Consider the following 27,153-nt stretch of genomic DNA (forward strand, 5'->3'; position numbering starts at 1 on the left):
GACATGCACTGTCAACTGTGGGACCTTATATAGACAGGTGTGCACCTTTCCAAATTGAATTTACCACAGGTGGACTCCAATTAAGTTGTGGAAACAAGGATGATCAATGGAAACAGGATGCACCTGAGCAAAATTTCGAGTCTCATAGCAAATGTCTAAACTTGTTTTCGCTTTGTCATTATGGGGTATTGTGTGTAGATTGTTGAATGAAAAAAAATATTGAATCCATTTTAGAATAAGGCTGTACCCTAACAAAATACCCTAACAAAATGTGGAAAAGTGAAGGGGTCTGAATACTTTCTGAATGCACTGTACATTTTGGTGGCAGTAGCAGGAACTGAACTTGACAAACACATGACAAACAGGTTGTATCACCAGGCAGACTTAAATAGATGTACCATACATATGCCTGATGTGAAATATGCAGTAGGCCTATATTTCCACCATCTTATTCACTCAGTTGAAACAGATAACAAAACATCCCATCTCATACCAACCTGACACCCCTGATCCATCAACATGCAGTACATTGAATGGTCATCTAACAGAAACATGAACCTACACTACCGTTCAAAGGTTTGGGGTCACTTAGAAATGTCCTTGTTTTTAAAAGAAAAGCACATTTTTTGTCCATTAAAATATAATCAAATCAATATGAAATACAGTGTATTCACTGTTAATGTTGTAAATGACTATTGTAGCTGGAAATGGCAGATTTTTTATGGAATATTTACATAGGCGTCCAGAGGCCCATTATCAGCAACCATCACTCCTGTGTTCCAATGGCGCAAACTGGCACTAACCAGAATAGAAAGAGGAGTGGGAGGCCCCGGTGCACAACTGAGCAAGAGGACAAGTACATTAGAGTGTTTAGTTTGAGAAACAGACGCCTCACAAGTCCTCAACTGGCAGCTTCATTAAATAGTACCTGCAAAACACCAGTCTCAACGTCAACAGTGAAGACGTGACTCCGGGATGCTGGCCTTATTGGCAGAGTTGCAAAGTAAAAGCTTCTGTGAGTAGTACGCAGTGTTGTACGAGATATTCAGTTTCTTGGCAATTTCTCGCATGGAATAGCCTTAATTTCTCAGAACAAGAATAGTTTCAGAAGAAAGTTATTTCTTTCTGGCCATTTTGAGCCTGTAGTCGAACCCACAAATGCTGATACTCAAGATACTCAACTAGTCTAAAGAAGTCCAGCTTTATTGCTTCTTTAATCAGACAAACAGTTTTCAGCATGCTAACACAATTGCAAAATTGTTTTCTAATGATCAATTAGCCTTTTAAATGATCAACTTAGATTAGCTAACACAATGTGCCATTGGAACACAGGAGTGATGGTTGCTGATAATGGGCCTCTGGACACCTATGTAGACATTCCATAGAAAATCTGCCGTTTCCAGCTACAATAGTCATTTACAACATTAACAATGTCTACACTGTATTTCTGATCAACTTGATGTTATTTTAATGGACAAAAAATGTGCCTTTCTTTCAAAAACAAGGACATTTCTAAATGACCCCAAACCTTTGAATGGTGTATGACTGTAGATTCCAGGTCGGATGGACAGCCGCAGGCATCAGGCTCTGTTTACCCCAGCAGAGTGAGTTTCTGGCTGAGGAATGTAGGCCACAGGGTGCCCTGGCTGGATGACTGAACCATGGGAGTGAGATGAGAACGAGACGGGATCACTCCCTACAGGAGCCCACTGCCCCTGGGGCACTGTGTGTGTGTGTGTGTGTGTGTGCGTGTAGAGTGGGTAGGTAGGGAGAATGGCGGTGATGGCACAGAGATGACTGGTTCACTGGGTGCTAGCTCTACTCACTGCACCAAAATAATTCCCTTAGCTGCACAATTGGGTTGGATATTGAGCATGATGCTGAGTATATGGCTGCAGACAGGCTGCTTTGTGTGGGGAGTTGGCTCTAACAGAGGAAGGAGAGAGGGAGAGAGAGAGAGAGAGAGACAGAATGATTATTTTCTATACTCCAGTGTCTGAGGGAAGCTGTCTGATTGGGTGATTGGGAGCTTGGCGACCAGGCAACAATGCTGTTTTTCACCAATTAAGTCTCATTATGTGTGTGCTCTCATCATTGTGTCTCGGAGCGTTATGAGTGTATTGCCCTTAATTGATCCTAATTGGCACTGATAAACATTAAGTGGCTGTTGACCCACTTTGATAAAACCAACCTACTCTGGATTAGTGATGCATCCAGTCAATTGCATCAGTGGAGGTACGTACAGTATACAGTAGAGACTGTAGTCATTTAGACAGGGGAATGGGTTCAGATGTTTTTGGTTCCCTCAGCTGTACAAAATCTAAATAAGGGCATGGGTAATTTTAAGGAAGGTAGAATGAAGTGTTAACGTGTCTAGGCAATATGCCAAATATTCTGAACCTGTGATATATAAAGTATGAATACTGTGAATGTACACATGCACGCACACACGTACACATGCACGCACGCACACACATAAAGCTGTGAAAATACTGCTAGTGCAACATAAGCTATTTCTGCTGGCTGTGGGCGTCTGTGACAGCGTTCCAATGTGTTGATGCATGGTGTATTATGGTTAGGCATTAGCCTATGCACAGACACTAATAACAATGAAAACGTCTCACTATGACATCACAACAGCCGCAATTAATTTCCCCGTTCGTCCGCCACAATAGCCTGGCCGAATGGAATCTGTCTAAACCGCTGAATTACAGTAGCAGCCTGTGAGGACCATGATTCTTCAGTAATGGCCTGTGTGTGTGTGTGTGTGTGTGTGTGTGTGTGTGTGTGTGTGTGTGTGTGTGTGTGTGTGTGTGTGTGTGTGTGTGTGTGTGTGTGTGTGTGTGTGTGTGTGTGTGTGGTGTGTGTGCGCGCGCGTGCGTGCGTGTGCGTGTGTATGCCTATATGTGTGTATTTTCCAGTAACACAGCCAGGTAAACTTCTATGAGTGATCACCCAGTCAAAAGCTCATCCAGTACTGTATATCACCTGACCACTTTACAGCCGTCACTTCCAGTGTTGCTCTAATTTACACCTAAGCCTCTTAAGTGGCAGCAGCTTCCCAAGCAGCAGTGGTGTCATATGGCCTGGATTAACAACACACACCAGTACAGCACAGCCTGTACTGCTCCAGCAGTCTGCTACATGCTTACCGTCTATGTAGAGGAGAGGAGGATACAGTCTGATGTGGGTACAGTATATAACACTACAACTGCTAGTCTGCAGCATGCTTAGTGCCTACATGTATGGAGAGGAGGATACAGTCTGGTGTGGGTACAGTATATAACACTACACCTGGTCAGCAGAGGACAGGCCCTGTGGGTTAACGAGGGTCTCGTCTGGCACAAGCACACTGATCCATAGGAGACAAGGGGAGCAGGGCTCCCAGGGAGGCTCACTTTCCAGAGAGCAGGAGGGGCAGACACAACCAACACCCGATCGCCCCGATCCGACCGCACAATGATCAAAACAACAACCTGTTCCAGGAGACCAGCTCAACCTTAAGGGAGAACACACAGGCTCACACACAGACACATACATGCACGCACGTACGCACGCACACACACACAACGCAGAGGGACATATGTCTGTGTGTGTGTATGTGTATGTGTATGTGTGTGTGTGTGTGTGTGTGTGTGTGTGTGTGTGTGTGTGTGTGTGTGTGTGTGTGTGTGTGTGTGTGTGTGTGTGCGCGCATGTGTGTGTGTGTGTGTGTGCGTGCAGACAATACTGAGCAGCCTATGTCCAAAAAATGTACACAGCGATGAAAATCTCCCACTCCTGTGGGTTCTCTGCTGTGTGTGTCTAGATGTAAGACTTTAAGGCTTTAAGTGTGTAGTGCACAGGAGTTTGGTGGCACCTTAATTGGGAAGGACGGGCTTCTGGTACTGACTGGAGTGGAGTCGGTGGAATGGTATCAAATACATCAATCTCATGGTTTCAATGTGTTTGATGCAATTCCATTTACTCAGTTCCAGCTGTTATTATGAGCCGCTCTCCCCTCAGCAGCCTCCACTGGTGTACAGTGTATAATTGTGTTTATCCATGTGAGTGTGTATGTGCTTGTTCGTAAGTGTACGTGTCCTGGTACATGTACTGTGTGTGTGTATGTTTTTGAGGAATTGTGTGAGAGTATTACATGAGTGATTGAGTCAGACAGACAGACAGACAGACAGACAGACAGACAGACAGACAGACAGACAGACAGACAGACAGACAGACAGACAGACAGACAGACAGACAGACAGACAGACAGACAGACAGACAGACAGACAGACAGACAGACAGACAGACAGACAGACAGACAGAGAGCTAGTCATGAGGTAGCAGTATTTGGCTGCGACAGACAGACAGACAGACAGACAGACAGACAGATAGACAGACAGACAGACAGACACTCTGCTCTGACCAGATAACAGCTACAAGGGTATAAGCTCCCACACTGTGTGACTGGAATTACATGAGCACCCAGCCCAGCCTTAGGAGTGCAGCAGGAGATCGCACACATACATGCCACGTACAGAGATACACACACGCACAAGGACATACACGTACACAAACATACACGTACAGTTGAAGTCGGAAGATTACATACACTTAGTTTGGAATCATTACATCTCGTTTTTCAACCACTCCACAAGTTTCTTGTTAACAAACTATAGGACATCTACTTTGTGCACGACACAAGTAATTTTTTTCCAACAATTGTTTACAGGCAGATTATTTCACTTATAATTCACTGTATCACAATTCCAGTGGGTCAGAAGTTTACATTCACTAAGTTGACTGTGCTTAAACAGCTTGGAAATTCCAGAAAATGCTGTCATGGCTTTAGAAGCTTGTGATAGGCTAATTTACATAATTTGAGTCAATTGGAGGTGTACCTGTGGATGTATTTCAAGGCCTACCTTCAAACTCAGTGCCTCTTTGCTTAACATCATGGGAAAATCAAAAGAAATCAGCCAAGACCTCAGATAAAAATTGAAGACCTCCACAAGTCTGGTTTATCATTGGGAGCAATTTCAAAACGCCTGAAGGAACAGCATCACGTACATCTGTACAAACAATAGTACGCAAGTATAAACACCATGGGACCAGGCAGCCGTCATACCTCTCAGGAAGGAGACACGTTCTGTCTCCTAGAGATGAACGTACTTTGGTGTGAAAAGTGCAAATCAATCCCAGAACAACAGCAAAGGACCTTGTGAAGATGCTGGAGGAAACAGGTACAAAAGAATCTATATCCACAGTAAAATGAGACCTACATCGACATAACCTGAAAGGCTGCTCAGCAAGGAAGAAGCCACTGCTCCAAAACCACCATAAAAAAGCCAGACTACGGTTTGCAACTGCACATGGGGACAAAGATCGTACTTTTTTTGAGAAATGTCCTCTAGTCTGATGAAATAAAAATAGAACTGTTTGGTCATAATGACCATCTTCATGTTTGGAGGAAAAAGGGGGAGGCTTGCAAGCCGAAAAACACCATCCCAATCGTGAAGCACGAAGGTTGCAGCATCATGTTGTGAGGGTGCTTTGCTACAGGACGGACTGGTGCACTTCACAAAATAGATGGCATCATGAGGCAGGAAAATTATGTGGATATATTGAAGCAACATCTCAAGACATCAGTCAATAAGTTAAAGCTTGGTCACAAATGGGTCTTCCAAATGGACAATGACCCCAAGCATACTTCCAAAGTTGTGGCAAAATGGTTTAAGGGCAACAAAGTCAAGGTATTGGAGTGGCCATCACAAAGCCCTGACCTCAATTCCAAAAAGCTTGTGTGAGCAAGGAGGCCTACAAACCTGACTCAGTTACACCAGCTCTGTCAGGAGGAATAGGCCAAAATTCTCCCAACTTATTGTGTGAAAATTGTGGAAGGCTACCCAAAACATTTGATCCAAGTTAAACAATTTAAAGGCAATGCTACCAAATACTAATTGAGTGTATGTAAACTTCTGACCCACTGGGAATGTGACGAAAGGAATAAAAGCTGAAATAACTCATTCTCTCTACTATTATTCTGACATTTCACATTCTTTAAATAAAGTGGTGATCCTAACTGACCTAAGACAGGGAATTTTTACTAGGTTTAAATGTCAGGAATTGTGAAAAACTGAGTTTAAATGTATTTGGCTAAGGTGTATGTAAACTTCCGACTGCAACTGTACACATAAACAACACACACCTCCCAGACACACTAAGAACCTGATTTACCCAGAAACTTTGGCTAAAAATGTTTATGTTGATTTAGGACAATCAACAGTTCCTCCTTCATATTACAAATCAGTGCAGTTTACATAGTCTATTCAACATCAACATCAAATGGGAACTCCTTCAACATGAAAGATGAAAACAATAGTCTGGCCTCACTTTTTCGACAGTTTCCTTTTTTCACCTGAAGAGGGAGGTGTTCCTATTGGAAAAATATACAGCCACAACTTATAGTATAATCATAGACTTTAACATCTAAAGGGAGACCCATGGGGAAGCACTAGGCTACATGTTGGCTCTCACTAGAGACATTCATGAAAGCCTTTTTATGGAGTCTTCCCGAGCATCCATTTCTGTTTGATTTTGTCATGTTAGTGGTCTGTGCTGGAATGAGTTTCCATGTGTGGGAATAGAGTGCTAGGGATGTCAAAGAGCACACATTGTTTTAGCTCTGTATTTACAGTGGGGTGGTCCAGTATAGTGCTGGGTAGTGTTTGTTGCGTTAAATGGCTAAATGTTAAGTGACTGGTGTCACTGTGCTCTGTGACAGAGAGGCCACCAGTGTGGTGCCACCACCACACCAACACTACCATGGCCCTGTATCTTTCTGCCTGAACATATCCCACAAAAGCAACCATGCAGCGTTCCCAGTATCCGTCGCTCTCTTTTTCTCTCAGAGAAACACAGGCGTTTATCCGCTGAGTGGCCATGGACTTAGCTCCCCTCCATTAGGCTCTGAACTCTGTATGCAGGCAGAGGCTGCCATGTGGAAAAGAGGGCCGGGGGGGGTGGAGGGATGGACTACCCGTCCGTCACCCTCCCTTGTCTCCCCCTTCTCTCTCTCCCCTCCCCTCCATAGGCTGCTCTTCTGTGTGTCTGTCTTTCTCCTCCTCCTCCTCCTCCTCCTCTTCTGCTTCCTATTTCCCTCTGTCTTCTCTTTCTGTCTTTCTCCCTCTGTCTTATTTGTGTGTGTGTAATATTTAACTGTATTTAAATTCTGATACAATATAATTTCCCCTGCCCTGTCTACCTGTCTCCATCTCTCCTACCTCTGTCCCTCCTCCCTCCATCTCCCATCATTGTGTGTCTCCCAGTCTAACCACTGGGATTTGATTGGTAGTGACATGATGTGGTGTTGTGCCCATCACCCACCTCTAGAGCCAGTTCCATCCACCCAAGTAAAATTAAATTAAATTAAATGAATTAGATTTTTTTCAGCACCTTCAGCCCCTTTCAAATATTACATAATCTCCCCCAAATATTTGGGGAATTATTTCTTATGGATGATATAATATAAATTGAATGCATGATACTATATTCTTGTCCAGCAAGTAAAATTAAAGCAGTTTTCATTGGATAACGAAACCAATCAAATGTGAGATCTCTCCAAGCTCTCATTACTTCTTTCAACCCTTTGCTCCCACATGCATACCATATTTAATTAAGAGTCTATTAACGCACCATGCGTCAATCTAAGTAACATAATAAAAAAATCCCATTAAAATCTGTCAATTTAAGCTAGAGATATCAGGTTTTTTGCATGGGTTGCCTCTCATGGGTTGCCTCTCATGGGTTGCGTCTCATGGGTTGCCTCTCATGGGTTGCCTCTCATGGGTTGCCTCTCATGGGTTGCGTCTCATGGGTTGCCTCTCATGGGTTGCCTCTCATGGGTTGCCTCGCATGGGTTGCCTCTCATGGGGGTCTCATGGGTTGCCTCTCATGGGTTGCCTCTCATGGGTTGCCTCTCATGGGTTGCCTCTCATGGGTTGCCTCTCATGGGTTGCCTCTCATGGGTTGCCTCTCATGGGTTGCCTCTCATGGGTTGCCTCTCATGGGTTGCCTCTCATGGGTTGCGTCTCATGGGTTGCCTCTCATGGGTTGCCTCTCATGGGTTGCCTCTCATGGGTTGCCTCTCATGGGTTGCGTCTCATGGGTTGCCTCTCATGGGTTGCCTCTCATGGGTTGCCTCTCATGGGTTGCGTCTCATGGGTTGCGTCTCATGGGTTGCGTCTCATGGGTTGCGTCTCATGGGTTGCGTCTCATCCGCCTATGTCGGCCATCTGCGGTGAAGGTGGCCGAGCTACAGCGGTGTTTGTCAGAGCATGTGACACCTGAAAATCTTCTCACAAAAACATCTGTAGCGTCCAAACGGTTTGGCCTACAAACTATTATGACCCCACTATGGAAAGGGGATACTCTCTCTCTCTGTTTTGCTCCGTTTTGACTCGTCTAAAGGTAATCCATACAAATGAATGGAAGTATGGAGGTAGTTTTGTGCTCTACGACAGGACTTGTCTGAAGGTAACCCATACAAATGAATGGAAGTATGGAGGTAGTTTTTGTCTGAAGGACTTGTAACCCATACAAATGAACAAATGAATGGAAGTATGGAGGTAGTTTTGTGCTCTACGACAGGACTTGTCTAAAGGTAACCCATACAAATGAATGGAAGTATGGAGGTAGTTTTGTGCTCTAGTTTTGTGCTCTATGACAGGACTTGTCTAAAGGTCACCCATACAAATGAATGGAAGTATGGAGGTAGTTTTGTGCTCTACGACAGGACTTGTCTGAAGGTAACCCATACAAATGAATGGAAGTATGGAGGTAGTTTTGTGGCAACAAAAATAAGGGGTTAAGTATGTCCAAAAAAACTAAAATATATCCTGAGCTTTCTTATATCTCCAAGATAAAGGACACACTTCAATACCTTATTCCTTTATGCATTTGACTGTCTTTTTTGCCATTTATGATTGTGTTATTCAATTATTTTCTTTGGGCTATGATAGTAAAGGTCAAATTCAACATTTTATCAAATAATACAAAAATATAACTAATTGATACCGAAAGGGGTCCTACACTTCAAATAAAATATCTAAATGATCCGTGGTATCATTTCTTAAAACAATTCCATATGTTACCCCCCTATAAGAGGTTAAGGTACATAGTCCTGACTGGAAGAGGAATCTTCCATTTGACACTGAAGTCCAGCGGCAGGGTAGCCTAGTGGTTAGAGTTCAAATCCCAGAGCTGATAACTGCCCCTGAACAGGCAGTTAACCCACTGTTCCTAGGCCGTCATTGAAAATAAGAATTTGTTCTTGACTGACTTGCCTAGTTAAATAAAGGCAAAATTTAAAATAAAATAAAAATACAGCCATGACAGATGACTTACTTTTGACGTTGAGGTACATGGACTTGCTGACATCAGCTCCCACGTCATTGCTGACCTTACACAGGTAGTAGCCGCTGTCCTCCTCCAGCACATGTTTGATGAGCAGAGAGCCGTTGACCAGTACCTGGATACGGAAGCCCGAGTTCAAGGCTATAGGCTGGAACTGGGGAACCCCCGCACCTAGAGAGGGAGAGAGGGAAAGGTGGAGGGAGGTAGAGAGAGGAGGAGGGGAAGATGTAAGATGTATTAAAAACACCTCTTGCATAGTTTATGACCAAATTATGAAGAATTATTACATAATGGATGGATGTTTTGCAGTAACAAAAACTACAGTACATTTCCATTTCCTCCTTTACGGTAACGTGAGAAGATGTTGCCTTCCATTCTTCCTATTTACATTTGTTTAGAGTTGCAGCGCTTAGCTTTCACAATTCAACCTTAAGGCTGTGGACACTGTGTTTGCTGTGTTGGCTCTCATAAACAGATGCTCTTTAATAAAAAAGCTTGCCGTAGGACAATGTTGTGTTTATGCAATTCAGCAAGATAGTCAAAGGAGTAGAAATGGAAGATGCACAGTTACAGAAGGGTATTTATCCTCAATCATGAACAAAGTGTGTAAACATATCATCATAGTGGTCAGAAGGGAGAAGAATAGCTTTTAATTCATCCTGGGTCATGCTCAGTAGTGCACACTGTAGCAAAACGTTTTGAAATGGAACATCTGTGTTCTATTTGGACAGGTTCATGCAGTACCTCCATGTTTCACTCCATGTCAAAACATTAACTCTCTACTTAACACAATTCTTTTATATTTTGGCCTATTTACCTTTGGAGTGCTTCCACACTATGGTAGGGACGGGGTATCCCTCTGCAGAGCAGTTGAGGATCACAGCTTTTCCATAGATGCCATCCTGGTCCTTGGGCTGCACCACAAACTTTGGAGGGACTGGTTGGGAGAGCAACAGACAAAAGGTAATTAAAACGGGTTAATCTGTTATGGTGTTGTAGTTTGAGTTTGTAATACCTTGTGGCTTAAATAGCACAAATTAGAAATGCTATATTTTCACACCAAGTGTGAGAAAAACAAGAAGAGCCAATGCTAGCGAGTGGGTTAGCATATTTGCCCAGTAGTGGAATAAGTGGCATCTCACATCACAACATTAAAAGATTACAGTAAAACAGAATGTGCAACACTGCTATTGGGTTTAGGGTTATATTATGTTTTAGCATATAGGTTTTCTTTTGCTATACCCAACATAGGCCTAGTGGTAGGTTGATTTGGATCCACTCCAACTGTAGGGGAACATATGAAGAGAGTTTACTCTTGCAGAATACTGGAAAAACTAGCAAATACGTTCTCGACTCATATCTTTGAGTGGTGTCAACCCTTCTCCCCCCTCTCTCCCCACATCAACTCCCTCCCTCCCCCTCCCACCCCTCTCCACATCTTCCCCCAACCCTCTCCCTCCTCACCCCTCTCCCCTCCTCACCCCTCTCCTCTCCTCACCCCTCTCCCTCCTCTCCCCTCCTCACCCTCTCATCTCCTCACTGCTTTATATCCCCCTCCTCAACTCTCTTCCCTCCTCACCTCTCTCCCTCCTCAACTCTCTTCCCTCCTCACCCCTCTCCCTCCTCTCCCCTCCTCACCCTCTCATCTCCTCACTGCTTTATATCCCCCTCCTCACCTCTCTCCCCCCTCAACTCTCTTCCCTCCTCACTCTTCTCCCTCCTCACCGCTCTCCATCTCCCTCCTCACACCTCCCCCACCTCTCTCCCCTCCTCACCTCTCCTCACCCCTCTCCCTCCCCCTCCTCACCCCTGACGATGAGCTGACTCTGGTGTTCCACGGTGGCGGCCTGGTTGCGTGCGATGCAGGTGTAGTTGCCATTGTGCAGGAGAGACAGGTTGGAGATACGTAGGGAGCTGGTGAAGTCTATGTTGTCGATCGTTACGCCGAGGCTGGCCGGGATTGGCCGACCGTCCTTCTGCCAGGTGATGAAGACAGGCTGATCACCTGACATCACCACGCACGGAATGAACACACGTTGGCCAATAGAGAAACGAGGGAACTCGAAGGGATGGATGGTGGGGGGAACTGCAGGAGAAAGAGACGGGTAGAGTTATGGAAAGGGTATTTATGTTTGTATCTTAAAGCAAGGATTCAACTTAGTTAGTTCTGATCAACCATCCTCATCCCCATCTAGTTTCTAAATGTATTAATAGCATGGCTTAACACCATGGAGATGCAGATGAGAGAGAGAAATTAATTACATTTCCCCTTGCGGAGAGGCTGGCTGTCCTCTACCTCTCCCTTGTTCCCTCTTTCTCTCACTCTCTCTTCCTCTGTCTCTCTCTCTCTCTCTGGGGACACTATAGCCATGGTGCGAAGCAGATGCTTTGAAGAATTCATGATTTAAAATAACATTGAAATAAACGACACTTCAACAATTATTTAATTCTCAACAAAGTAAGAATAATGGGCTCCTGGGGATTCCCACTCTTTTCCTCTCCTCTCCGCAGCCTCAGAATGCTAAGCAGCTGAGAGGCAAATTAGGTACAGTGGGAATGTCGTTGTTCTGGGCTTTGTTTAGGGCCACAGTCGGCGTGATTTCCCCCACCTCGCACAAATGTTAACGTGGCGGCGCCGCTGAGACCCGTGAGAGAGGATTCCGATTGGTATGTTCTTTCTGATACTTCAAATTATGCAGCACCATTATTGAGGAAAGACCAACTGGGCACAAACTGGTTTAATCATTGTTGTTTCCATGTCATTTCAATTAAATTATGTTGAACCAACATGCAATAGACGTTTAATTGACATCTGTGCTCAGTGGGGAGAGCCGTCTGAGGTTAAGTACTGTAGTGTACTGGCAGACTGGCATAGCGGCTGTGAATGTTCAGATCAGCTGACGATGGGATTCTTTACAATGTTAGTCATAGCTGGTCATGGCTGACATCAACACCATCATCCCAGACACCCTGGACCCACTCCAATTCGCATACCGCCCCAACAAATCCACAGATGACGCAATATCTATTGCACTCCACACCTGGACAAGAGGAACACCTATGTGAGAAGGCTGTTCATCGACCATAGCTCAGCACCATAGTGCCCTCCAAGCTCAACACTAAACTAAGGACCATGGGACTGAACACCTCCCTCTGCAACTGGATCCTGGACTTCCTGACAGGACACCCCCAATTGGTGAGGGTAGACAACAACCCATCCACCACGCTGACCCTTAACACAGGGGCCCCTCAGGTGTTTGTGCTTCGTCCCATCCTGTAATCCCTGTTCACCCACAACTGAGTGGTTGCGCACGACTCCAACACCATCATTAAGTTTATTGATCACTGAAGACAATTAGACAGCCAATAGGGAGGAGGTCAGTGACCTGGTAGTGTGGTGCCACGTCAGCAAGACGTTGAGGGAGACTACAGGAAATGGAGGGCTGAGAGCTTCAGATTCTTCGGTGTCCACATCACTAAGGAATTAACATGGTCCACACACGCAAACACAGTCAGGATGAAGGCATGACAACACCTCTTCCCCCTCAGGAAACAGAAAATTTTGGCATGGGCCCTCAGATCCTCAAAATGTTTTACAGCTGCCATCCAGGACCTCTGTACCAGGTGGTGTCAGAGGAAGGCCCTAGACATTTCTCTCTGCTACCGCACAGCAAGAACTCTGCACAGCCTCTACCCCCAAGCCATAAGACTGCTACATACTTAACCAAATACCTACCCAGACTATCTGCATTGACCCTTTTTACACTAGCTCTTTTGACTCATCACATACGCTGCTGTTACTGTTTATTATCTATCCGGTTGCCTAGTCACTTTATCCCTACACAACAGTAGTAGATCATCAAGGACATCAACCACCCAAGCCACAGCCTGTTCACCCCACTATCATTCAGAAGGCAAGGTCAGTACAGTTTTTATTTAGTTATTTAACCTTTATTTAACTAGGCAAGTCAGTTATTTACAAAGACAGCCTAGGAACACTGGGTTAACTGCCTTGTTCAGGGGCAGAACGACACATTTTTACCTTCTCAGCTCATAGATTCGATCTAGCAACCTCTCGGTTACTGGCCCAACTCTCTAACAACTAGGCTATCTGCCACCCCATCAAAGCTGCATCAAAGCTGGGACCGAGAGACTGAAAAACAGGTACTATCTCAAGGCCATCAGACTGTTAAATAGCCATCACTAGCTGGCCTCCACCCAGTAACCTGCCCTGAACTTAGTCATTGTTACTAGCTGGCTGCCACTCGGTTACTCAACCCTGCACCTTAGAGTCTGCTGCCCTATGGACATAGACATGGAATCACTGGTCACTTCAATAAAGGATCACTGGTCACTTTAGGGCTAGGCCACTTTTTTCTCAATTTCTGCCTGACTGACGTGCCCAAAGTAAACTGCCTGTTGCACAGGCCCTGAAGCCAGGATATGCATATCATTGGTACCATTGGAAAGAAAACACTTTGAAGTTTGTAGAAATGTTAAAATGATGTAGGAGAATATAGCACAATAGATATGGCAGGAGAAAATCCATAGAAAAACCAACCAGAATTTTGTTTTTGAGAGACCATGTTCTTACAATGGAATGTTATAGCTCCCAGGATGCAATACCTATGGATTCCACATGGTGTCAGCAGTCTATGTTCAAGGTTTCAGGCTTGTAACTTCCAAAACGAATAAGAAATATCAGTTTTAGTACAGGGACACAGTCTTGGAAATTCGACAAGACGCACCTGCTAAAATCAGTTTCGTATTGAAAACACTTCTTTCCTTATTAATAATGTTTACATATTGTTTTACTCATTTTATATGTATATACTGTATTCTAATGTATTCTAGTCAATGCCACTCCAACATTGCACGTCCTAATATTTATATATTTCTTAATTCCATTCTTTTACTTTGAGATTTGTGTGTATTGTTGTGAATTGATTTAGATACTACTGCACAGTTAAATACTACTGCACTGCTGTAGCTACGAACACAAGCATTTCGCTACACCCGCAATAATATCTGCTAAATATCTGTATGTGACCAATAAAATTTGATTGATTTTCATATGCACATATCTACCTCAATTACCTCGTACCCCTGCACATCAACTCAGCACTGGTACCACATGTGTAGAAAACCCTTACAGTCCCTCTCATGAACTAACTCATAGCCCTCTCTAACTCTTGAAACAAGTAGCCTACCTAACTCTGCCTGACTCCCTGACTCTGCAGAGGCGAGGGATGGGATCTCATTGTTTACAGGCTACTCTGTTTGCATCTCTGGAGCTCTCCAGTTACATGCCACAACCAGTGACCTCTGCTTAGGACATTTGACCGCCCATCACCACCTTTGATCCTGCTGAACTGCATCTCCACAGTACATCTGTCCAATAAGCAGGTGTGACCAGGACAAGTATAAAAGCACAATCTAGCCCAGTCCGGGGTAAGTCTTCAGCAAGCAGTGGCAGAGTGAGGAGCATAAACCTCTGCCCTGCACATCAACGGCTGGGCCACAACCCATTGACCATTTCTTCTGCAGCCCTGTACTCTCCCAACACACGCTAGTGTTAGCGTGTCACTGACCTACAAACCACTGTCACTATCACTACAACACTTCCACCTAGTCCACTTCCTGTTTGCTGTGTGTGTGTGCCTGTCTTGAGTGTGGAAATAATGTGTGAATTGCATCCCTGTCTCCTACCGGTCATTTCTGTCTTCTTACCGGGATGCCGGGTGCAGTTGCACCTATATCTAAACCGCCACCTCTATTAGAGACCACCACATGGTGGAGCTCTTTTTCACTTGTCTCTGCATTGTTGGGAAGGTCACGTACAGTGGCTTGCGAAAGTATTCACCCCCCTTGGCATTTTTACTATTTTGTTGCCTTACAACCTGGAAATAAAATAGTTTTTTTTTGGGGGTTGTATCATTTGATTTACACAACATGCATACCACTTTGAAGAAGTCAATAGTTTGTAGAGCCACCTTTTGCAGCAATTACAGCTGCAAGTCTATTGGGGTATGTTTCTATAAGCTTGGCACATTTAGCCACTGGGATTTTTGCCCAAGGACAAACTGCTCCAACTCCGTCAAGTTGGATGGGTTCTGCTGGTGTACAGCAATCTTTAAGTCATACTACAGATTCTCAATTGGATTGAGGTCTGGGTTTTGGCTAGGCCATTCCAATACATTTAAATGTTTTCCCTTAAACCACTCAAGTGTTGCTTTAGCAGTATGCTTAGGGTCATTGTCCTGCTGGAAGGTGAAACTCCATCCTTGTCTCAAATATCTGGAAGACTGAAACAGGTTTCCCTCAAGATGTTCCCTGTATTTAGCTGTGGTATGACTTAAAGATCATTCCTTAAATTCTGACCAGTTTCCCAGTCCCTGCCGATGAAGGACATCTCCACAGCATGATGCTGCCACAACCATGCTTCACTGTGGGGATGGTATTCTCAGGGTGATGAGAGGTGTTGGGTTTGCACCAGACAGTGTTTTTTTGGATGGCAAAAAGTTCAATTTTAGTGTCATCTGACCAGAGTACATTCTTCCATTTGTTTGTGGAGTCTCCCACATGCCTTTTGGCGAACACCAAACGTGTTTGCTTATGTTTTTCTTTAAGCAATATTTTTTTTCTGGCCACTATTCCATAAAGCCCAGCTCTGTGGAGTGTATGGCTTAAAGTGGTCCTATGGACAGATACTCCAATATCTGCTGTGAGGTTTTGCAGCTCCTTCAGGGTTATCTTTGGTCTCTCTGATTAATGCCCTCCTTGCCTGGTCCGTGAGTTTTGGTGTGCGGCCCTCTCTTGGCAGGTTTGTTGTGGTGCTATACTCTTTCCACCTTTTTATAATGGATTAAATGGTGTTCCATGGGATGTTCAAAGTTTTGGATATGTTTTATAACCCAACCCTGATCTGTACTTCTCCACAACTTCGTCCCTGACCTATTTGGAGAGCTCCTTGGTCTTCATGGTGCCGCTTGCTGATGGTGCCCCTTGCTTAGTGGTGTTGCAGACACTGGGGCCTTTCAGAACAGGTGAATATATACTGAAATCATGTGACAGATCATGTGACACTTAGATTGCACACAGGTGGACTTTATTTAACTAATTATGTGACTTCTGAAGGTAATTGGTTGCACCAGATCTTATTCAGGGGCTTCATAACAAAGGGGGTGAATCCATTTAAATTACAGGTTGTAATTCAACAAAATAGAAAAAACACCAAGGGGGATGAATACTTTTGCAAGGCACTGTAAGTAAGCATTTCACTGTCAGTCTACACCTGTTGTTTACAAAGCATGTGAAAAATACAATTTGATTTGATTGTAAGAGCCATACCTTTTACTGATTATGGCATATATCTGTGCCTATACAAGAGGCTCTAACACACTTGATTCATCAAATCAAGGTCCTTCTGAGTAGATCATGAGAAGAATCATGTATGTTAGAGGGGTGACAGGTAGCCTATTCTAGATGCCATTGCCTGAATTTACAACCTCACAACTGGTAATTACCACCTTGCTACTTGGTTATGAACATAGCATAAAGCCCGCAGATAGCTCTACAGGTTGGGACCCCTGGTTTATATCTTTAACTGAGTAGGTTAAAGGTTTGAGTGCATACTGTACCTTTCACACTGACGTGCACACTTTGGCTGGTGGAGAGAGAAGGTGAGACCAGCACGCTACACGTGTACTCTCCCTCATCCACATCCTTCTGTACATCATACAGCTTTAGCGTGCCATTGTTCTCAAACGCCCGCTGCCGGTGGTTATAGGGGAGCAGGTTGGCGTCCTTGTGCCATTTGATGGAGTAGTACGGGTAGCCAATGACGCGGCAGTGAATGTACATGTCCCGCCCAGCAATGGCGGTGAGGTTTTTCATTGGTCGTATGCTGGCAGGCCCTTAATGGAGACAGAAGAGAAATACCTCTCTTAAAATGATTTTGAGGCTGAGAAATGTGAAACTTTAGAAGTTTGAGATGTTTAAGTGTGTCAGAAACCATGGAGACAGACAGGGATTCATTCTGAAAGACAAGGACAACATTTATTGGAGATTGTAAAGCATATTAAAATACTATACTCCATTGGGACTTGCTAAGTGCCATGACTACAATATCCTACTATTAGTATAATATCAACACCTCATTTTCCTGTAATTAGGAAATAAAAGGCAATCATTTACATAAATCTCATTGAATAATAGTAATATAAAATCACCCTAGTTCCTCGTCCCTGGGACCGATCCATAGCTGAGTGTTCCAGAGGGCGTGTACCTACTTTCCTATTTTAAACTCTCCGAGGTGAAGTGAATATTATCACACTGTTCTAGCACCTGCTAGACGCCAGGCATGATTGCATTTGACAAGCATTAGAGCCCAATGTTCCCACTCTCCACTTATGAACATATTATCAAAAGCATTACTCATGTTCCCCTTGCTCGCTCTCTCATACTGCTGGAAAACCAACAGCATGTAACCAACACAGCTCTATAATACAGACCCTACCAGGGATACTGACTGACTATTAGGATATTTAACATACTGTAGATAGATGACAGTTACCCAATCCATCCTGTATTGCCTATAGGAGCCATAGGAAAACTAACACTTTACAGAAAGGTACAAATCTAGAGTTAGGTACTGTAGCTAGATAGAACAGTTGAACTAAACTGTGGTGGTGTGCACCTCTAGCGCACTGTAAAGGCATCCACGTTGCTACTCTCTTTAGCATGATTAAGAAGCAAACAATGTGAGAAACAGTCATTACACTGTCTCTGCTATGCCACCTGTGGATATTTATCTTCTACGCTCAGGCTGCATTCAGAAGACATGGACACTCTGCTCAGCTCCGCTCTCTTCTGCGCTAGGCTAGCTAACCTACTGAACTGGAGACTTTAGCATCCCCTCACTAAGCCCATGCTTAGCTACATTATTGTGCTTTCCAGTGGGAAAACCATCAAAATGAGTTATCCAATATCTAACACAGAAGGCCTATCCTTCTCTGTTTTGAGCCTTTATAAGGTAATGAATTAGCATTGAGTGGAGGATGAAGGGCCTGGAGTCTCTAGATATACCCCTAGTAACCATGGTGACAGTCAGTCTTACAGTAGCTGGCTATAGAGCTGCCCGGCACCTCCCTGCTGAGTGTAGATTGCTCCTCAGTCAAATGCTAGTGCTAGTGTAAATCAACTTAATGGCGTCCCAATATAAAGCCATCAGTGAATGTTAGGTAGGGAGTAGGGCATTAGAGAAGTTACCGCTGACACCAGTGAGTGATGATCGCAGCACTATACGAGCCCCTAGGATAATCTGGCATGTTTTGAATAGGAAATTAAATCAAAAGGAAAAAGATGGGTACAGACAGACAGGGGAGCTAGTTGACACAAAGATACACACATCGACACAGACAGAACGACCGTAGGGGAAAACAGACCAGATAGAACACGCTCACACACAGACTCATGTACAAAAACACAGACACACATGTACACACATACACATATTTGTGACATACAGTACGTAAACAAAACAAGAAGGAAAGAAACAAAAAATGTCTCTAAAAACACAACATACACAGAACACACAACTAACACACAACACACACGGAACACACACTAACACACAACACACACTGAACACACAACTAACACACAAATAACACAACACACACAGAACACACAACTAACACACACCACACACTGAACACACAACTAACACACAACACACACAGAACACACAATTAACACACAACACACACAGAACACACAACTAACACGCAACATACACTGAACACACAACTAACACACAAATAACACACAACACGCACAGAACACACGAATAACACACAACACACACAGAACACACAACTAACACAGAACACACAACTAACACACAACTAACACACAGAGAACACACAACTAATGCACAAATAACACACAACACGCACAGAACACACATTTAACAGACAACACACACAGAACACACAACTAACACACAACTAAGACACAACACACACAGAACACACAAACAACAAGGAGACACTGAAACAAGTTCGAAAGAGGTTAGTCAGGCACTCTCAAAGGATCTTCGGAAAAAAACACATGCATCAGGAAAAACAACAACAACAACAAATTAATTCATAATTCATAAGTTCATAAATGTGTAAAATGTAATTGTTTTGGAGGAGCTGATCTGACAAGCACCTCTTACGTTTATTCGCGCCTGGTAGGATACCGCCCCGGCCGAATTGTTGCAGATGCACCGGTAGACACCCCCGTCTGGCCCTGTTGTCTGGCTGATGTTCAGGTGGCTGATCACATGGCCCTCCTGGTCGGTGTAGTGGCCAATGCGGTGGCGGGAGTCCCTGATGACCGGATCGTCGTCCAGCGTCCACATCACCCTGGGCTCTGGTGTGCCTTTCACCGTGCAGAACAGTGACACAAACTCGTTGGTTCCAAACACTTTCTCACTGAAGGAAGAGATTATCTTGGGCGTGCCGTCTGGAGAGAGGGGGAGAGGGAGACAAGATGGGAGGTGGGTTAGAGTTAAAGATACTTTTTTTCTAGTAGATCTAGATACCAATCTAAAGTCAGCTGCATTTTATCCGCCTTAAAGGAAAATTCCACCCCAAAACTACAGTATATTTTGGTATTTGTTTCATTGGTCCATTGTTGATATATTCCCCAAATGTTTTACTTGTCATTCGGGTCATATTTCTGTATTTTGAAAGTTACATATCTTGAAAACTTGATTGCTGACAAGCAAAACATTTTGGGATTATATCAACAATGGACTAATGAAACAAATACCAAAAGATAGTTTTTGGGTGGAGTTTTCCTTTAAGGTCAAGGTGATGATTAGGTTTGGGTCGACTGATCCTAGATATATGTCTAGTATGTCTAGTTTATAAAAGGAGAATTCATTACATTGTCTTTTTGCCAGATACAGTAAATCAGGGATTAAAAAAAACTGTTGACCTCAAGTCACATGCATCAAAGGATCATGATGAGCACACACAGTGTCCATTCACACTAATACTGTATATCTCAGTGGAGAGGATTTGGAATTGTTCCTACTCCACCTCCCCCCTCCTCTTCCTCCTCCTCCTCATTATAGATTATCAATACCCTCTTTATATTGGTCCATGGCCATGGGAGACAGTTGCCACAGCAACAGAGTTCAGGCCATGCGAGCAATGTGAGGCTTGTTCAGATAATCTAATCATAGAGGCTGTGGCAGGGCTTTACTGCAGCCCTCATTAGCACTCACACACAGACACCTGATCAATGGTTGGTGTTCCCCAATTCTGCAGTCACACAAAAAAACACATGCAGGCAAGCAGACACTCACATGCATGGACACTCACACACAGATGCATGGTCACACAATGCTCACATGCACATACACACTAAAAACACACAACTACCCAAAAATAAAAACACACAGGTTTTCTGCTGCGATTGAAAGTAACATTGTTAACCCCCTGACCACACAGACATCCACTGAGAGTACTGACCTTCCAGGATGACCTGGACAAAGTCCTGGGCGGACATCTTGCCTTTCCTAGCGAAGCACTGGTAGGCTCCTCCATCACTCTTAGCCATCCCAGCCATGACCAGGTTCTCCCGGTTGTTGCCAGTCATACGAACACTGTTCCCAGGGTAGATCATTTCTCCATTCCGGTACCAGGACAGGTCGTACTCCTCCGAGCCACTCACACTGCACGACAGAGACACCTGGCTACCTACGCTGCCTTTCACCTTCCTCGGGCTGACCACTGCCTTCAGGGGCTCTGGAAGAGGGAGCTTATTGTCAATGCGTCATACTGTATATCAGCTAGAAATGTATGAACTTTGAACAGTATCCAACTCTGAACAGTATTTCAGATATACAATTAACAGATGAACAACAAATATACTGTACATTTAGCACAACATGCTGCACACAGTCTATTACTGACCTTTGACCTGCAGCCTCCCCACCACCTCTGCGTTGCCATAGCTGTTCCACACTTCACACACGTAGCTTCCCTTGTCACTGGGCTGCGCCCTCTCTATCAACAGGCCCGTCACACTCTGCCTGAAGCGGCTGTCCGGCTCTAGCGGACGGTTGTCCTTCAGCCAGCGGTACTTCGGGGCCGGGTGACCAGACGCCTTGCACGGCAGCTCCACCCGGTGTGATGTCATCACCTCGCGACGCTCAAAACCATCCAGGATGACCGGCCCCGAGTTGGAGGGGTCTGAGGGACGAGCAATGGCCAAAGGTGAGAGAAATGCAATATTTTGGTCAAAAGTATGCATTGTTAGCAATACTCAGTTGACTAGCTTGGAACAGGTCCAGATTGAAGGAGTGAAGTGAAACAATGGTGAAACCTAGTGATATTCAGAGTGTATTCCAGGCTATCATTGGCACTCAACTTGCACAACAGACTCGTATCCAAGCTGTACTGTCCCTCTGCATACCTGACACAAAGAGGCGTGCGCTGTTGCTCTGCCTGGTCTCTCCTGTGTAGCGGTGGCGTGTCATACACCTGTAGTTATACAATCCGTCCTCATTCTGCACGTCCAAGATGTACAGGGCTCCCGTGGAGGTGATGAGGAACCGAGGCGCTGCAACATAACAAGACACAGCTAATCGTTAGACATATGCAGCATTCAACCTGCTTATGTAGCTTAGGAGCAACATACTGTACAACCATACAGCTGTGTGGCATATATGCTTTCTTTTTCTTTTTCATTCACAACAGAGTGGTATCAGAATCATCCTGCATGCACAGATATGATTCAACAAATAAAAACACTAAAAACAGCCATAGCAAAACTTGATATAGAATATCCATGCGGCTTGGTAAATATTTGCAGAGTTGTCTTCTGTGATGTGCCAGGCGACGAGACTCCAGACACTGAGCATCTGCTCCAGCCCATTTAGCTGAACACATCTGAGAGGGAATGTGACACGGCTGTGTGTTGTGGCAGTCTAACACCGCTCGTTATCACATAGCTCATCGCTCTGCTCTGTCTCTCTCTGGCGGAACTCTCTCTCTTTCAGACTAAAGCAGAGAGATCCAGGGACAGAGATCACACAGCGCTTTGATATGGCACCGCGGCGCAGCTCAGGTCGGATGTGCTAATATCATGCTAATTCGTGGGAAAACTGGAAATGGGGGGAGGTCGTCAACGTTTAGGAGGACTAATGCCTGATAGCTGCCGGAGCTGTCATAGCAGGAGCTGGGAGGATATTCCTCAGACAGAGATGATGGAGGATGCTGTTTAGGATGGGGTTGCGAATGGCATGTGCACAGTACCTCCCATTTCCTTCCCATCTATGCCAGTCAGTGTTGAAGCTATGAGAACTGGAACAGTGACCTACACCTCTTATTGAATACTGTCTGTAAAACACAAAACCCATTACAACACTGCAACAATCTACACAAATGTTGACCCCATTTTCTATTTGATATAGAAAGGGAAAAAGGAGTAATGAGACATACTGTTTTGTATTGGCCTTTGTGCAGAATGCTACAATAATCCATAGAAGGCAGTAGCGAACCTGTGTTCATGTCCTTGATGTTTAATTAAAGAATATTGATTCAACCTTGTGATATTTTACATTTGATAGAAAGAGGAGAGTTGAAATGAAGAAGGAGAAAACACAGAGAGAAGGTGAAATAGAGAGAAAGAAAGAGATACACTATAACAGTGCATTTGGAAAGTATTCAGACCCCTTGACTTTTTCCACATTTTGTTATGTTACAGCCTTATTCTAAAATGGATTAAATACATGTTTTTCCTCATCAATCTACACACAATAGCCCATAATGCCATGGTTTTTAGACATTTCTGCACATTCATTCAAAATTAAAAACTGAAAAACGTATTTACATTAGTATTCAGAGCCTTTGCTATGAGACTCGAAATTGAACTCAGGTGCATCCTGTTTCCATTGATCATCCTCGAGATATTTCTACAACTTGATTGGAGTCTACCTGTGGTAAATTCAATTGTTTGGACATGATTTGGAAAGGCGCACACCTGTCTATATAAGGTCCCACAGTTGACAGTGCATGTTAGAGCAAACACCAAGGTCGAAGGAATTGTCAGTAGAGATTTAGAGCAAAAACCAAGGTCGAAGGAATTGTCAGTAGAGATTTAGAGCAAAAACCAAGGTCGAAGGAATTGTCCGTAGAGCTTTAGAGCAAACACCAAGGTCGAAGGAATTGTCCGTAGAGCTTTAGAGCAAACACCAAGGTCGAAGGAATTGTCCGTAGAGCTTTAGCGCAAACACCAAGGTCGAAGGAATTGTCCGTAGAGCTTAAGAGCAAAAACCAAGGTTGAAGGAATTGTCCGTAGAGCTGTGTTGAGGCACAGCTCTGGGGAAGGGTACCAAAATGTTTCTGCAGTATTGAAGGTCCCCAAGAACACAGTAGCCTACATCATTCTTAAATGGAAGAAGTTTGGAATCACCAAGACTCATTCTAGAGCTGGCCGCCCGGCCAAAATGAGCACTCGGGGGGAAAAGGGCCTTGGTCAGGGAGGTGACCAAGAACCCAATGGTCAATCTGACAGAGCTCCAGAGATCCTATGTGGAGATGGGAGAACTTTCCAGAAGGACAACCATCACTGCAGCACTCTACCAATCAGGCCTTTATGGTAGAGTGTGCCAGACGGATGCCACTCCTCAGTAGAAGGCACATGACAGCCCGCTTGGAGTTTGCCAAAAGGCCCCCGAAAGGACTCTCAGACCATGAGAAACAAGATTCTCTGGCCTGATGAATCCAAGATTGAACTCTTTGGCCTGAATGCCAAGCGTCATGTATGGAGGAAACCTGGAACCATCCCTACGGTGAAGCATGGTGGTGGCAGCATCATGCTGTGGGAATTTTTTTCAGGGACTGGGAGACTAGTCAGGAACGAGGGAAAGATTTGATTTGATTTGATTTGATGAACGGAACAAAGTTCAGAGAGATCCTTGATGAAAACCTGCTCCAGAGCTCTCAGGACCTCAGATTGGGGCGAAGGTTCACCCTCCAACAGGAAAATGACCCTAAGCACATAGACAAGACAACGCAGGAGTGGCTTCTGGATAAGTCTCTGAATGCCTTGAGTGGCCCAGCCACAGCCCGGACTTGAACCCGATCGAACATCTCTGGAGAGACTTGAAAATAGCTGCGCAGCGACGCTCCCCATCCAACCTGACAGAGCTTGAGAGGATCTGCAGAGAAGAATGGGAGAAACTCCCCAAATACAGATGTGCCAAGCTTGTAGCGTCATACCCAAGAAGACTCAAGGCTGTAATCGCTGCCAAAGGTGCTTTAACAATGTACTGAGTAAAGGGGCTGAAAATGAAAATGTAATATATCAGTTTTAAAAAATTAACATCTGCCAACATTTCTAAAAACCTGTTTTTGCTTTGTAATTATAGGGTATTGTGCGTAGATTGATGAGGATAAGAAACAATGTTATACATTTTAGAATAAGGCTGTAATGTAACAAAGTGTGGATAAAGTCAAGGGGTCTGAAAACATTCCGAATGCACTGTATATACAAAAGTATGTGGAAACCTCTTCATTTTAGTGGATTCGGCTATTTCAGCCACACCCGTTTCTGACAGGTGTATAAAATCGAGCACACAGCCATACTAAGGAGTTCAGTGACTTTCAAAGTGGCACCGTCATAGGATGCAACAATTCCAACAAGTTAGTTCATCAAATTTCTGCCCTGCTAGAGCTGCCCCAGTCAACTGCAAGTGCTGTTATTGTGAAGTTGAAACATCTAGGAGAAACAACGGCTCAGCCACGAAGTGGTAGGCCAAACAAGCTCACAGAATGGGACCACCGAGTTGTGATGCGCGTCACTCGTAGAAATCGTCTGTTGCAACACTAACTACCGAGTTCCAAACTGCCTCTGAAAGCAACGTTACCACAAGCACTCTTGGTCGGGAGTGTCATGAAATGGTTTTCCATGGCCGAGTAGGTACACACAAGCCTAAGATCACCATGCACAATGCCAAGCATCGGCTGGAGTAGTGTAAAGCTCACCGCCATTGGACTCTGGAGCAGTGAAAACACGTTTTTTGGCTTCACCATCTGGCAGTACGACGGACGAATATGGGTTTGGCGATGCCAGGACAACGCTACCTGCCCGATTGCATAGTGCCAACTGTAAAGTTTGGTGGAGAAGGAATAATGGTCTGGCGCTGTTTTTCATGGTTCGGGCTAGGCCCCTTAGTTCCAGTGAATGGAAATCTTAACGCTACAGCATACAATGACATTCTAGACGATACTGTGCTTCCAACATTGTGGCAATAGTTTGGGAAGGCCCTTTCCTGTTTCTGCATGACAATGCCACCGTGCACAAAGCGAGGACCATACAGAAATGGTTTGTCGAGATCAGTGTGGGAGAACTTGACTGGCCTGCACAAAGCCCTGACCTCAACCACATCGAACACCTTTGGGATGAATTGCAACGACGACTGCGAGCCAGGCCTAATCATCCAACATCAGTGGCTGACCTCACTAATGCTCTTGTGGCTGAATGTAAGCAAGTCCCTGCAGCAATGTTCCAACATCTAGTGGAAAGCCTTCCCAGAAGAGTGGAGGCTGTTATTGCAGCAAAGCGGGGGCCAACTCCATATAAATGCACATGATTTTGAAATGAGATGTTCAACAAGCATATGTGTATGTGTCCACATACTTTTGGTCATGTAGTGCAGATATAAAAGGAGAGAGAGAGGGAGGCGAGAAGGATGCAGCAGTGCATTGTGAGGAGCGAGCGTTGACCTAGTTAGAGCATGGATTTGATATCCTGAAGGGCTTTTCAGCTTGTGATTTACATGCAGTTGTGTGTGACAGGCAACCACTGGTAAAATGAGGGGGAAAGGAGAGTGTTTGCGCATTCGTGTGTGTGTGTGTGTTTCTGTGTGTGTGTGTGTACTTGCATGCTAGACAAACACATCATCTCTGCTAAACCTTATAGCAGAGGAGAATGGAATCCTAGTGTTTTCTAAACCAATTACACTCCTCAGTAGATGTGATATTTTACAAGCTATTAAACAACTCAACTGTTCTTTATTTTCTTCAAGACAAGACAACCCTAAGTGAGACAGACATGCAGGTTAAGAAAAATAATTCATTTCCAAGCTATTATAAATAACATATATCAAAGGAGGGGGAATCAGTCAGTCTCTCCAGTCCTTCCTTCTTTGATCCTCCTTTCCACTGAACTTCGCCTGGCATGCTGCTAGGTGTCAAAAGCTGACAAGATTTTGTTCTACAGGCTTATGAATGAGAGGCGCTTTCATTAAAACAGGTTTCATCTAATCCATGACAACGGAGAGCGAGTAATGTGTGTTTGTGCGTGCATGTTTGTGTGTGTGTGTGGAGCGAGGAGTGTGTGTGTGTGTGTGCTCGTGCATCTCAAAAGTCTGTGTGGAGCGAGGAGTGTGTGTGTGTGTGTGTGTGCTCAAGCACCTCAAAAGTCTGTGTGGAGTCACACACACACGCACACACACGCACACACACACACAGTCTTGCTCACTCACTCACACAATTACACAAACACAGAGCCTCTAGATTGTTGTTTATTGAATCCCGCTCCCCTCAGTGGAGGGCTGAAATCAGATTCCTGATGCATGCTTAGGATGGGGTTTCTCTCTACGACCATTCAAAATTATATTTATTTTATCAAGCCCAATTAATAATTAATATATATTTTTAACTATTATTTAGGGATAATTGTGAATATGGA

At 44.4% G+C, this 27,153-nt stretch overlaps 1 protein-coding gene across 5 annotated transcripts in view; it reads right to left on the reverse strand.

The window, feature by feature from the left end:
• Positions 1–27,153, reverse strand: part of LOC112257806 (Down syndrome cell adhesion molecule homolog) — a 139,501-nt gene that overhangs the window by 33,115 nt on the left and 79,233 nt on the right. For 3 of the 5 annotated variants that reach the window (XM_042326813.1, XM_042326809.1, XM_042326808.1), the window contains exons 4-12: positions 21,871–22,017; positions 21,369–21,647; positions 20,925–21,200; positions 19,612–19,908; positions 17,037–17,312; positions 11,204–11,482; positions 10,639–10,680; positions 10,214–10,333; positions 9,388–9,567 (exon numbers count right to left, since the gene is read on the reverse strand). In XM_042326813.1, the coding sequence (XP_042182747.1) occupies positions 9,388–9,567; positions 10,214–10,333; positions 10,639–10,680; positions 11,204–11,482; positions 17,037–17,312; positions 19,612–19,908; positions 20,925–21,200; positions 21,369–21,647; positions 21,871–22,017 (1,896 nt within the window). The remainder of the gene's footprint in view (positions 1–9,387; positions 9,568–10,213; positions 10,334–10,638; positions 10,681–11,203; positions 11,483–17,036; positions 17,313–19,611; positions 19,909–20,924; positions 21,201–21,368; positions 21,648–21,870; positions 22,018–27,153) is intronic. The other 2 variants (XM_042326812.1, XM_042326810.1) reach the window with 1 other exon arrangement.

Source organism: Oncorhynchus tshawytscha, linkage group LG09 (assembly GCF_018296145.1).
Source record: "Oncorhynchus tshawytscha isolate Ot180627B linkage group LG09, Otsh_v2.0, whole genome shotgun sequence".
NCBI lineage: Eukaryota > Metazoa > Chordata > Actinopteri > Salmoniformes > Salmonidae > Oncorhynchus > Oncorhynchus tshawytscha.